The sequence below is a fragment of the Balaenoptera musculus genome, chromosome 10 (assembly GCF_009873245.2).
Source record: "Balaenoptera musculus isolate JJ_BM4_2016_0621 chromosome 10, mBalMus1.pri.v3, whole genome shotgun sequence".
Lineage (NCBI taxonomy): Eukaryota > Metazoa > Chordata > Mammalia > Artiodactyla > Balaenopteridae > Balaenoptera > Balaenoptera musculus.
Window position 1 is genome coordinate 43,688,770 of NC_045794.1, and position 13,621 is coordinate 43,702,390.

The 13,621-nt window shown below is 53.4% G+C and overlaps 1 protein-coding gene across 10 annotated transcripts; it reads right to left on the reverse strand.

Moving 5' to 3' along the window:
• Window positions 1–879: 879 nt before the first annotated feature.
• SMUG1 (single-strand-selective monofunctional uracil-DNA glycosylase 1) lies at window positions 880–7,406 on the reverse strand. 10 transcript variants are annotated; one of them, XM_036866833.1, is made up of 5 exons: window positions 7,313–7,350; window positions 5,072–5,343; window positions 4,551–4,794; window positions 3,019–3,317; window positions 880–1,982 (listed from the first exon to the last, which is right to left on the reverse strand). In XM_036866833.1, exons 4-5 carry the CDS (start codon window positions 3,304–3,306, stop codon window positions 1,455–1,457), a joined length of 816 nt encoding a protein of 271 aa, XP_036722728.1. In that variant the 5' UTR covers window positions 3,307–3,317; window positions 4,551–4,794; window positions 5,072–5,343; window positions 7,313–7,350; the 3' UTR covers window positions 880–1,454. The 10 variants fall into 10 exon arrangements, with proteins under 10 accessions (XP_036722728.1, XP_036722725.1, XP_036722727.1 ...); XM_036866830.1 differs by lacking the exon at window positions 7,313–7,350 and adding an exon at window positions 6,573–6,845; XM_036866832.1 differs by lacking the exon at window positions 7,313–7,350 and adding an exon at window positions 6,294–6,555.
• Between the last annotated feature and the right edge of the window lie 6,215 nt (window positions 7,407–13,621).

Sequence of the window (13,621 nt, forward strand, 5' to 3'; positions counted from 1 at the left end):
TGTGCCCCGCAACAAGAGAGGCCTCGATAGTGAGAGGCCCACGCACCGCGATGAAGAGTGTCCCCCGCTCGCCGCAACTAGAGAAAAGCCCTCGCACAGCAACGAAGACCCAACACAGCCATAAATAAATTAAAAAAAAAAATCTTATTAATTTTGAGAGCTGGAGATGACCTGTCCTAGAAGCTAGAGTTCAACCATGTGTTCCTTATTAAGCTGGTCTCTGCCCCCAACTGAATTCACTCTCCCAGCCCTCACTAAAGGGGCAGCCATTCAGCAGACGTAAGAAATGAGTCAGCTGGAGATACCAGGCTCCCATCCACCCATCACAGTGCCCCAACTAGCAGACAAACCACTGGACAGGCCCCTAACAGAGACCCTGCAGCTTTGGTAAGGCAATTAGAGACTGTTCATACCACCCCCAGCTACCCAAGAGAACCCTTTGCAAACAGGAAGAGGTAAGAGGTGGGAAAATATAAACTACCACCTTCTACCCCTGACCTGCAGGAGGGAAAAAGAGCCAACACAAAAGGGTTTAGGAGCTTTTAATGCTTAGACGGAAAAATCACAGGCTGGGTTTGTCATAAAGTCATTAGTCCATCTCTGGTGGGGCAAGAATCTGCCCGTCACTCAGGCTACAGGTGGAGGCCCAGACCCCTACCCCCACCCGGGTCTTTGGGTCAGAGGGGCTTCCTGTGTAGTGCAGTGCAGTGCCTCCCCAACCTGGCGGCAAGAAGGCTAGAAAAGGTGTAATGAGCACCCACGTGCCAGGCACTACGCAAGGCACTTTTAAGGGTTATCTCAGCTAATCCCCACACCAGCCCCATGAGGCAGGGACCCCATCTTATAGATGAGGATCCTGAGGCTTGGAGAGGTCAAGCAACTTGTCCGAAGTCATGAAGTTCGCAAGTCTCAAAGCTGGGAGATGGAAATCCAGGTCTTCTGGCCGTGCCCACGCTGCCACACCGAATTGTCTCTCTCTGACGCACCCTGTCTCCAGTCAGAAGTTCACTCTCAGCAGCCATGACCCACGCTTTGTCCTGGTCCCTGTGAGGCAAGGGGTGAGCTGAAGGAAGCCGTTCTAGGACGACGGGTGGGGATCCTGGCAGGATCTTTTCTCTAAAACAGCAAATGTGACCTCGGAAGTCACTGTTCAGGTCACTCTCTGCCAAAAAGAGGCTCCAGGGAAAGACTGAGGTAGAGCAGTTCGCAGGTGCTGGCTCTCTGTGGAGCTGGGTACCACAGACCAAAGAAGCAATGCTCAAAGGAAGGTGAGGTGGGCAGGAATCGGGAGGGCAAGCAGGAGTAGTGTCCAAACTGCCGCAGCAGGTCCCAGCAACCAGGGAGCCGAGGGGGACCTTGTCGCTCCAGTCCAGGAGGTGTGTGGCCATCTGCTTGCCCCGAAGGACCCAGGGGACCTTGAACACGTCCTGTGCCTGTGCCGGCCACAGGGGCGCTCACTTCGTTAACAGCGGCAGCAGCCCCAGCTCGTTCAGTCTCTCCTTGGCCACCACCTCCCAGCCCTTGTTGGCCTGCGGGTTGCGAGGGGAGGGGTGCAGGAGCCCCTCCACCTGGACCTCGGGCATCAGGCCGACCAGAGCTCGCCGCGCCCGCTGCTCGGCCAGGCGGCCCACACCCACCACCAGCCGCACCCCCAGCAGCTGCACCTGCCGGCACAGGGCCGCGTCACAGACCCCAAGGAGCTGCTCTCGCTGCTTGGCCGGCAGCTCGGCGGGGGTGAGGTTGCGCCCGCTGGGAGCCAGGAGGAGCAGAGGACACAGGTTGTGGACAAAACAGTGACGGAAGAAGACCTCAGGCTGTCCACAGAGGTTCCGGAAAAAGCCCCAGAACCGGGCACCACTCACCTCGGACTGAGGGCACTCCAGTCCCAGCACTGGTCGCTTGGGGTGCTCTTGGGGAGGGGTCTGCACAGGCCCCCCAATGCCCAACCAGTCCCGGACTACACTCACTTCCCCAAAGGGCACCTGTGGGGAAGGAGAGACACACCAGGGCTTCAGACTGGAGACCTGACGCCTGGTCTCTGAACCAACCAGCCCCTCTCCACCCTCCAAGAGGATCTAGCTGCGCCCCACTCACCCCCTACTCCAACCACCTTCACCCAAGGGCCTGGGACAAGGATTCCTGGCCCTTGGTTTGAGCCTGTCCCTCTTTCTCCAATTGTTCATGTGGCTTGCGGTCCAGGAGGAGCTATTTGTTTGCCTCTACTCCACGAGCCTTTGGGACCAGGTACAGGAAGCGCATGGGGGATATGTGGTCCCACACAGGGCGTGACGGGTGGCAGGGGGGACAGACAGATGGCCCGAGACAGAAAGGCGGCCAGAGCTAGAGGAGGCACAAGGACAGGGCTGACCACTGCTCTCTGGGTGCCCTCTCAGCCCCAAGCCTCAAGCTGTCGTTTCCATCGATCATCATGGATCACCTTTCAGTCCCCAGTTGGGATCAATAAAAGCGATTGAGCCTCCTGCCCTGAAGCCTCTTCCCCTCCCCCACCCGCCGAGCACCGCACTGAGGGGCAGTCACTCATCTGCAGGTCCGAAAGGGAAGTACGCAGGCTCTGGAGTCTGCTCTGTTCCGAAGCTCTCCTCAAGCTAAGAAGCAGAACCCGGGTTGCCGGCAAGTCCTGCATCTCTGCCCTACCCACCCCGGTCAACCAGTCTCCCCACGGACCCCATAAGTCCTGCTCCCTCTCCTGACCCCAAGCACGCTCTAGGGAGAGGGGAGATCCGGCAGGGTAAGGAAAGGACGGGGCTGGCGGAAGGAAGGGCTCTCAGAGGCAATTAGTGGACAGCTCACAGGGGAAATGGAACTACCATTAATGTGCTTGGTTAACTAGGGGCAGCGAGGCCGGGAGAGTGTCTGAGACCAGAGGAGCCAGTGTATGGCGGGGGGGGGGGGCCCACACACGTCCACAGCCGTGCACAGGCTCCCCACAGCACGCGCAGCCAAGCATCCACCCTGAAGCCTCCCCCTCCACCCAACAGGAGAAGCCGACCTCTTTACCCCAGTCTGGGCCATGCCAAAGGGTCCTGGGTTCATGCCCAAGAAGAGCACTTGCTTGGGCCCCTGGCAGTAGCGGATCACGTAGCTGCGATGCGGCTCCCACGCATACTCCACCGGATTGTAGATGATGCCCACAGGCTCAGAAAACTGCAGCTGCTTCAGCTCAGCGTTAAGCCGGAGCTCCTCCTCCAAGAAGCCCTCGGCCGAGCTTCGAGGGGAGGGCTGGGGCTCCACCAGGGCAGCCCCCTCATGGAGGGGCCCCGGCAGGAAAGCCTGGGGCACAGCCATGCCACTGTTACCTGGAAAAGAGATGGACGGAGGCCCCAACAGCCCCAGTCATAGCGTGGGAGGGATCCAGGCTGGCCAGGGCCCCTACTACCACCTCCTGGGCTCAGAAGAGACTGTCAGTCACCCCCAAAGTCCAGGCAAGCCCTCACTCATCTCAGCTCCTGGTAATGAAGGGCCCTTCCTCTCCTGGATTCAAGCATCCTCCCTCTTCATATATTACCTGGTGAGCATAACCTATAACCACCAATCATCCCCCACTCCAAACTTCCTTTCCATCAGGCACAGGTTTTGAGTCACTAGTTCCTAGGCCATGCCTAGGTTTTCAATAAATATTTACATGGCAAACTTTCAGCACCTAAAACAAGCCCAGCCAGGAGAGGCTGTGTCCTGGAAACCAGTGTGCTGAAGGATGGGATGCAGGTGCACAGCCACAGCCCAGAGACTAATTACAGAGCTGATTACAACAGCTTCCGGGTGGTGAGCAACTGCTCTGTACCAGGTACCCCTCACTGCTGTGCACAACCACCCCACGAGGTGGGTATTACTGTTCCCAGGTTACAGGTGAGAGAACTGAGGCTTAGCAAGATCAAGCAACTTGCCCAGGGCCACACACTTAGCAAATAATGAAGCTGGGATTTGAACCCAAACCATCTGACTCAAGGCTGTGCGCATCTTGCCTTAGATGGTTCGATCGGCCACCCTGCTAATCCTACAACCCCCCAACCCCAGCCCAGCTTCTTGCCCACGTTCAAGAATCCTCAGTGGTGAGTGAGACGATTACCAGACTCACACTAGACTCCTATAAGCTACGTAACCATGGCCAGAGCCTCAGGTCTCCTCCCCCAAATACTAAGAAAAACAATATCCACTTAAAAATATTGATATAAGAAATGGAATGAGATACTGTGTGTAAAGCGTGGCCCGGGGGAGGTAAAAGGGGAAGGGAAGAGGATGAGAAAGAGGGAGGGGGGGAAGGAGAAAGAGGGAGGGGGGGAAGGAGGAAGAGGGAGCACCCCAGCGAACTCTGTAACCCACAGAGGCCATTCCTTCCAATCTTCCTTCTAATCACTCCCGTGCAAACCCAGTGGTCCACCCTGACCTTTCCATTAACACTTTCAAAACGCCCTTCCTACCTCAACTCCCAAAACCTTGCACATGCTATTTCTACAAACCCAATTTTTCACAGACCCCTTGAGTGAAGCAGGACTGTGAGTCCCCTAGCCCTCCACACATCCAAATCATACCTCCCCTTCCAGATGCAGCTCGAACTGTCCCTTTGGTAAAGCCGTCCCTCTTCGGGACGCTGCAGCATTTGCTGTACCTTCCCAGCCTCGCCCAACCCAAGTAGGGCTGGCGTGAGGCCTGGGAATCTGTATTTTAAACAGGCTTCCTCAAGTGATGCTGATTGTTGGTGACGGCTGAGAACCACTGCACGTCACCATGGTTAGTTGCTTCTTCATGAATTCACACCTGGCCTCCCGGACTAGACTTGAGGCAGATCAGAGAGGAGACCCTGTTTAATTTTCCTCCATAGCTCCAAGGTCCTAGATTTTATTAGGCAGTCAACAAACACCTGCTCAGCTGTATCCATACCATCTTTTTTCAATCCTGTTTACAACTACCTTCTGGGAGTTCCCTGGTGGCCTAGTGGTTAGGATTCCAGGCTTTCATTGCCATGGACCAGGTTCAATCCCTGACTGGGGAACTGAGATCCTGCAAGCTGTGCAACATGGCCAAAATAAATTTAAAAAATAAATAAAACTACCTTCTACCAAGGAGCCTTTCCTGATGGACTCCTCTCCACTTCTACATCCTGAATTCACTCAAGGCTCAGCTGCCTGCTTTGCCCTCTGCTTGCTTCTGAGGGCTTGCCAGGCTCTGGCATGTTTCCATCACATCTGGGCCTCCCACAGGGCAGGGACCATGGTTCTTCTCCCTCTCAACCCCTTGCCCAGGTGAAGAGTAACCTCTTCCCCCAGATGGGACCTCAAGGTTGACACAACAGCTTGATCCATCAACCTGTTCTCTGACCCTAGCCTAGGGAAAGTGGGAGAGAGAGAGAGAAAAAAAAAATCTTAAATCAACTATACCCCAATATAAAATAAAAATTAAAAAAAAAAATCAGGCGGTGAGGTGAGGTGAGGTCAGCTCCGGTCCCGTCCGCGCTGCCGCAGGGAGGCTGCCCCGGCGAGCCGAACCAATGCTGGATCTGGAGGTGGTGCCCGAGCGCTCTCTGGGAAATGAGCAATGGGAATTCGCGCTGGGAATGCCTCTGGCTCAGGCAGTAGCCATTCTTCAGAAGCACTGTCGCATCATAAAGAATGTCCAGGTTCTCTACAGTGAACAGTCTCCTCTAAGCCATGACCTCATCCTTAACCTGACTCAGGACGGGATCAAACTACTGTTTGATGCTTTCAATCAGAGACTTAAGAATCCGCCTGCCAATGCAGGAGACACGGGTTCGAGCCCTGGTCCAGGAAGATCCCACATGCCACAGAGCAACTAAGCCCATGCGCCACAACTACTGAGCCTGCGCTCTAGAGCCCGCGAGCCACAACTACTGAGCCCATGTGCCACAACTACTAAAGCCCACGTGCCTAGAGCCTGTGCTCCCAACAAGAGAAGCCACCACAATGAGAAGCCTGCGTGCCACAACCAGAGAAAAAGCCTGCGTGCAGCAACGAAGACCCAACACAGTCAAGAATAAAATAAATAAAATAAAATAAATAAATTTATTAAAAAAAAAAAAAAAAAAATCAGGGCCAAACTTAGGAAATCCTTCCCTAGACTGATCTCAGAAGTCTTTAACTGATCTGTCTGGGTGGCTACCCACGGCCAATTGAACTCAAACAAAAGCTGAGAAGGGAGCTGCGGAGAACTCAATTGTCTCAGGGGCCCTTGCTTTGCCATCTCCCCACACAGTGCCAACGTTAGTAGATTGGCTGCTCTAAGTCTGGGATCTCTCTCAGGCCTTAAGTTGAGCCTACCTTTGATCTTTAGGGACCCATGCTGAAGACAGCAAGGCTGGGGGTACACAAAAGAGTGACAAGGTCTTATTTTCAGTGTTCCAGAATTTCAAAGCCTGACCGGATGGCAAGAGCTGCAGGCTATGTGTCAACTGACTCCAATTCTAGTCCTGGTTTTATCTCTAAGGTTTTCTTAAGTCATTTAACTCTCTTCTCTATGAAATAAAAATCACAAATTCCATCCAACCTACCACCAGCTGTTAACTCATTTATACTTTTCAATATTTATGAGTCTCTTACATGGTAAGCACTGTGGTAGTCTCCTGGTGGGGAAGAAGTCCAAAATGAATAAAATGTAAGCCAGGCTCATAAATGACTGTGACAAGACAGATAAACAATTGTTATACACTGTGATACACTGTGATTCCAGCTTTAATGTCCTGAACAAAACACCATGAAAGCCCAAAGGAAAAACTTGGATGTCCTATCTGAAGTCACCCAGGGCCAGAGACTTCAGAAAGGCAGATACTTTCTAAATGACAGTGTCATATTACATTAAGTACGAAGGAAATGGAGGGTGACCCACCGATAAGTCTGGCCACCCAGGCTCTCTGACACTAAACCCAGCAAGTGCAGAAGGAATCCAAGACACTATCCACTCCCCTGTCCCTTGGGGGCACTCCAGGAATCCACAGGGACAATCAGCAAATCCTTAAACCAATAATGATAATAATAATAATGGAGCATGGACACAGAAACAACATTTCATCTCTCCTCCTAGTTCCAAGGGGGCTGACGGCTAACCTCCACAAGAAATCTCGACCTCCGCCCGCGGGCTCCGCCCGACGGGAAAGCCTCGTCTCCGCAGGCCTCCCGGGCGGCTCCATGGGCTCGGCTCTCCCTGCGCCGGGCGAGCCCCTGACGGAGCGAGGGGCCCCGAAACACAGACATCCCGACTCCCCGCCTGCCACCCACGGGGAGCCCGGGGAGCTCGCAGCCCGCCCCCAGAGCCCCAAGTTCCCAGACTCCCACTCCCTCACCTGGTCCGGCGCCCCATCCGGTTTCCGGTTCCTTTCCCCCGCCCCTGGGCGCGGAGGGCTGTGGGAGTTGTAGTCTACTTTGTTTAGGGAAGGAGATTGGCGTAGCTGAGGCCACTTCCGCCGGAAATACTCAAATTCCCGGAAGGTGTGCTAAATTAGCCCTAAGTGACGCTGGGGATTGTAGTTTATTCTTTACAGCGGGGCTAAATCCTGAAGACTTGAGAAGTGAGAAGCCAAGCTCTGTAAGGATCTTGGAGATCCTGGATTCTAGCCGTAAAGGGCATCACCTTTCCAAAAGTTCATCCACAACACTTTTCCCAAAGGGATTGTCAATCAAGGAGCTTCAACTATCTGCAATCTCTCAACTCACCTGAGTATTAACAATGGCTACAGACCATTTCTAGCCCTCCTTCTGCCCCAGGTATGAGACCTCTCCTTTGCAGCTCTCCAAGGACTGTATATAGAACATCCACGGAGGCACTTCTGGCATCTCTAACAACTCCTTAGTAATGACTTTGAGACTCTTGCATCCCCCATTACTGTCCAAGCCCCTGTCTCCATGGCTTTACCATTTCAGTTCTCTCCCGACTCTGCTCTGCTGTCTACCCAGCTCTATGACCTCCCATCCTTCCCAATCCTCCCCCTCGAATACTCTGTCCAGCACACCTTCCTAGACCAATTTCATGGCCTCATCTAACAGTTCATTCCCTCCCACCTCCCCAACCCAATACTAATATCCAAAGCTGTGCCACTCCTAGCTTTGTTCTTGTCCTGTCTCTGGATCTGTCTCTGTGTCTTGACTATAATATTTTCATTAGACTGTAAACACCATAAGTCCTGTTATCTTGTAGATTCCTCTCATCCCCCTGCCCTGAATACTCCAGCACAGCCATGACTGAGACCAGGGAAAAGCAGTCTCCCTGCAGGTGGAGACCAATGAATCCCAGAACAGGAAGAGGTGAGAGAACAAGGATGCTACCCCCTTCCCTAGCCTCCTCTGCTCTCCTACCAGCAGACAAAAACTTAAAGGATGGAGGAGGAGCTTCAGGAAACTGTGAGCAGTGACCCTCTGAACCACAGGTGAGAAACCACCCCTACCCTTGCAAGACTTTGGAAACTGAATTAATCATCCACCTCAACAAATTCCATTATTTCCTGAGCTTTCATTTGTGCCAGATTCTCTCCCTCTCTGTGTCTTTGACTCTCTCTGCCTATGTAAATGTATCTCTATCCCTAGTCTCTTGTATAGCTGTGTATCTGTGTGTCTCTCTCTCCCTCTGTGTACATCTACCTCCCTATCTCTGCTTTTTTCTCTGAAATGAGTGAAATAAGAATATCCTGGGGACTTCCCTGGTGGTGCAGTGGTTAAGAATCTGCCTGCCAATGCAAGGGAGACAGGTTCGATACCTGGTCCGGGAAGATCCCACATGCCACGGAGCAGCCAAGCCCATGCGCCACAACTACTGGAGCCTGCGCTCTAGAGCTCACACGCCACAACTACTGAGCCCGTGTGCTGCAACTACTGAAGCCCGTGCACCTAGAGCCTGTGCTCTGCAACAAGAGAAGCCACCGCAATGAGAAGCCCGCGCAACGCAACGAAGAGTAGCCCCCGCTCGCTCGCCGCAACTAGAGGAAGCCCGTGCGCAGCAATGAAGACCCAACGCAGAAAAAAAAAAAGAATATCCTGAACTTCTAGACAGGTCCCTGCTCGTCTATCTCCATAGATCTATGCATTTGTGTGTTTCTAAACAAAAATTAGGAGGGAAGGGGAACCACACCGGTGGTGTTATCTCATTGCTTAGGAATTCTAGGAGGGAATTCCCTGGTAGTCCACTGGTTAGGACTCGGGGCTTTCACTGCTGTGGTCCCAGGTTCAATCCCTGGTCAGGAAACTAAGATCTCTCAAGCTGCATGGTGCAGCCAAAAAAAAAAAAAATTTCTAGGAACCTCACCAACCCTTTGACAAACCTCCTGCCACCCCATCCTTGGCCCCTTGCTGCCAAGCACTACCAGGTTATCATCATGGCAGCCCCTCCACACTCCAAGTCTGTTTACAGGACAGTAATGAGTGAAGTGAGTGACAGGCAAGCAGAGATCCCCAGGACCCCCACCCCCAATTTCAACTTCCTGGAAGTGTTGGATAACTGTTTCTGTCCCTGTAAGCCCACTCACCCCTGGGAACCCAGAGGTAGGGAGTCCAACATGGGAGAAACTGAATCTTGGGCAACCCCCAGTGAGTGCCTGTAGCTGATCCCACAGTGGCCTGGGGGCCTTCTCTGTCTCTAGTCCGTGCTACTCCTCCCCACTTGGTGAGTCCCTCTCAGGGAAGATGGAGGTGAGGAGCTCTCCCGAAGTGGAGGTTATTAGAAAGAGATCCATACGCTTTCAAGAGATGGAGCCTGAGAGATGAAACTTTGGCTGCGGTGGAGCCTCCCTGCCTTGTCCATGTCTTAGTGTCCTAGCCCTCTGGGAAGTCTCCAGGGGGCTGGCTGACTGGGATTTACAGATAAAGCTTGTGGGGAAGCAGCAGAAGCAGACCCAGGCTGTGGCCTGGACAGAGCCTAGAGAGTTGGGTCACTCCCTAGGGGCCAGCCAGGCCTGGGGCAGCGCCCTCAGCTGCCCACCAGCCTGCTTCTGGGGCTGGAGCCAGGCGGGAAGGGGTTAACCTGCTGGCTGTTTTCCTTTGGTTTCCTTGGGCTGCCTGGGCTGTATTGGGCCACGAGCGCCATCTATCGGCCTCTGGAAGTCCTAGCTCAGACTCCCAGATCACTTGGGCTTCTAGGCTGATCTTTCAGCCCTTCCCCTGCCTCCAGGCTCCTAGGGGAGGGAAGGGGAGCTGTCTAGCACAGGGCTGCAGTGCAGAAAATAGATATGGGGATTGGAGAAGGTGAGGGCCATGTTTCTCCCTCCCCAAGTAACAGGTATCACCCTGTTGGCTCCTGCCACTTGCATCCTTGGGAACCCCGAAGGGCTTCAGGTGTTTGTCAGTGTAGCCGTGTCCCTCTACCCCACTACAGTGGGCGCTGTCTCACTTGTCCTCTCTAAGTCAGCCCAATAAACATTCAAAGAGAATTGGAGAGGAGAGGCGATGTAGCAGAGGCCTTTAGAGTGTGATCTCTGGACTCTGACCGCCTGCATTTGAATCCCAGCTCTGCCATTTACTAGTGACCTGAGGCAAGTTATTTAACTTCTCTGTGCCTCAGTTAACTCAACTGTAAAATGGGATTGTAATCCAAGTCTTCTTTTGTGATAATTAAGTGACTTAATTGCGTAAGGTGCTTAGTACAGTGGGTAGCACAGGATTGCTGCTCCATAAAGGTTAGTTGTGTTGCTGTTACGGCCATGTGCCAGGGTCTCAGGCAGATGCTAGTCTGAGGACCCCAGATCCAGGCCATAGAGCCACATCAGACACACAAGCATGAGGACAAGTCTGGGCAACTCGTCCCTGGAGATTTCCACAAAAACAGTGACCCATATGAGCTAGGTTTGGGGGCTGGAAGCTCAGGATTGTGAGGAAAGTGGTTTCAGGTCTCCAAGATCAGCAGGAGATGGGATGAGGGGAAGCTGTAGGAGGAAGGGCATTAAGGAAGAGACATTAACAAGCCCTTAAAAGGACGTTGAATTAGGGAAGTGGCGAGGAGTCCCTGATGCATGCGGCAAGCAAGAACCACTGCATCCCAAAGACATGTCCTCCTTGGTAAAGGCTCAGAAGTCTCAGGATTTGATCAGGCTCCCCACGCCTCCAAAGATACATCATATCACAGCCGCAGCCCAGAGCTCCGTGGGGACTTAACCCTCGATGTCTCTCCCCCAGGCTGGTGGGGAGGGGATTCATAAATGGAGAAAGCTATCTGTAGGTCCTGCAGGTCCCGCTCCCACCTCCTTCCTATACCTGGAGAACCAGGGGAGGTAGGCTGTGAATTCATCCATTTGTTTTTTTGTTTGTTTGTTTGTTTTATTTATTTATCCATTTTTGGCTGCATTGGGTCTTCATTACTGCGCGCAGGCTTTTCTCTAGTTGTGGCGAGCGGGGGCTACTCTTTGTTGCGGTGCGCAGGCTTCCCACTGCGGTGGCTTCTCTTGTTGTGGAGCACGGGCTCTAGGCGTGCGGGCTTCAGTAGTTGCGGCTCGCAGGCTCTAGAGTGCAGGCTCAGTAGTTGTGGCGCACGGGCTTAGTTGCTCCGCAGCATGTGGGATCTTCCCAGACCAGGGCTCGAACCCGTGTCCCCTGCATTGGCAGGCGGATTCTCAACCACTGCGCCACCAGGGAAGCCCCATTCCATTTATTTCTTAACAGGTTCAGGCATCTCACTGTCTCTGTCTTCTGTATCTCTGCCTTCATCTACCTTACCGGGAAATGGGTATGTAGGATTCTTCTCCAAGGGGCGAGAGTGAGGTGCAGAATGACGCCCTCTCAGTTAAGGCAGAAATGCAGAGCCAGAGGGGCCCCTGTCCCAGCCTTACCACCCCACTGCCCCCTCCTCAGCCCAGAGGCAGCACAGACCAGCTTTATGGATTGGTGGCCTTTACTTAGCTGGAGGCAGGCGACAGCTTCCAAAGTCTCTCCAACTCTGGTGTTCTCCCTCTCCTGGGGCCTGGACGCCTGGGTCCCCAGGAGAGGAGCAGGGACTGGCTGCAGGGGTGATTTGCATCGCTTACTTGGGAAGCAATTATCGGAGGAGCTGTCAGCTCAGCGCAGCGCTCTCCTCGCTAATCGGATTTCACCAGAGCCTGGGGCTTGGGGGGGCTGAGTAATTTGGCTTGATGCAGTGGTGGGAGATGTCGGGGCCAGGAGGCCGGACAATCTGTCTGAGTGGTGTTAGAGTTGTCCAGAGCAATTATCCTGAAGGGACCACACAGATATCAGACAGACAGACAGCCAAGTGGACTCGTCTGATCGCTAGGTCCTGCAGCAGGAGGATTAAAGTTACACTTCGGGCAGAGTGGGAGGTGCATCTCCCACAGATTGAGCCAAATTAAGCAACTGAGAAGTCAAGATGAGTCTGGAAGAGGGTCCCAGTAGCCAAGTGGGAAGAGGACCCAAGAACCCCAGCTTCCAGCCTACCAACCACCCAGGCCCTCCCCTTCCCTGCCCTGCTCTGCCAGCAAACCAGCCACAGAGCAGGGACCTGACCAAGGCTGAGTCTTCCCAGCCCAGCTCCTCCCCCTACAGTGTTTCCAGACCACACTTTCCCTGCCCCTGCCTCTGGCTCTGTCACTTGTCTCCTCTGGTCCCTGCAGCCTCCTACCTGCCCCCTCCTTCCCACCCACACTGCCACACTCCATCTCTCCCCACGTTTTGCAATGGACTGCTGACCCCTCTCCCTGCCTCTGTCCTCCGTCCCATACCTTTCAGAGTAGTGATGAGAATGATTACAAGAACCAGCCTGTACTGAGTGCTCCTTCTAGATGAGACAGCACCCTAAGAACTTTATGTGGATTCTCCCATCTAATCCTCACACTAACACCGTGAGGGACATGCTCTCATATCTGCACGTACTGATGAGGACGCTGCCGCTGACCCAACTTCCTAAAGGAGGGACCTCACCTGAGCTTGGCGTCCCAAGCTACCAGGGCAGCCCTGGCATGTGGTTCATGTACAATAAATCTCTATTTACTGAATTCATGACTGAATGAATGCTTTACCCTCTCCTCTACTTCCGGCTGACCTCCAGCCGGGTAACATCCACATCCCGGGCGTGGCCTCCCAGCTGTCTTGTGTCCTGATCCCCCCTTTCCCTCACCATCACAGCTTAACCTCCCTCACACCTCTCCACACATTCTGTGCTCCCACACATCAGAGAGCTTGACTCCCTCATCCTCTTCTGCCTTTGCGCCATGGCCCATCTTGCCCCCCCTCACCTGGAACATTCTTCCCTCCCCATCTCTGTCACTGAATACATTCTACCCACTCCCCAAGGCTCACATCAAATGCCACCTCCCCCTGCAAGCATTCCCTGATCCTCCCTTTGCTTGTACCTCCCTGGTGACCCTTGTCACCAACTGTTCAGTTTCACTTATTGCTAAAATGCTTATGAACCTTGTTAGACTGTATATTTTGAGAGATCAACCCTTAGTCTTCTCCTGAGCACGGGCCCACTGCCTTGTACCTACTAAGTACTCAATAAATACCTGCTGAAAAGATGAATATCTGTTCTCTATTTTTATCTCATTCAGAGATGCTCTTATGGTGGGTTGAAAGCATCACTAAACTTTCAAGGAATCTCGGAGTTGAGGGTCTGGCACTTACCAGCAGTGTGACCTTAGGAAGTTCATCACCTCTCTGAACCTTGGGCCGGCCATTTCGTT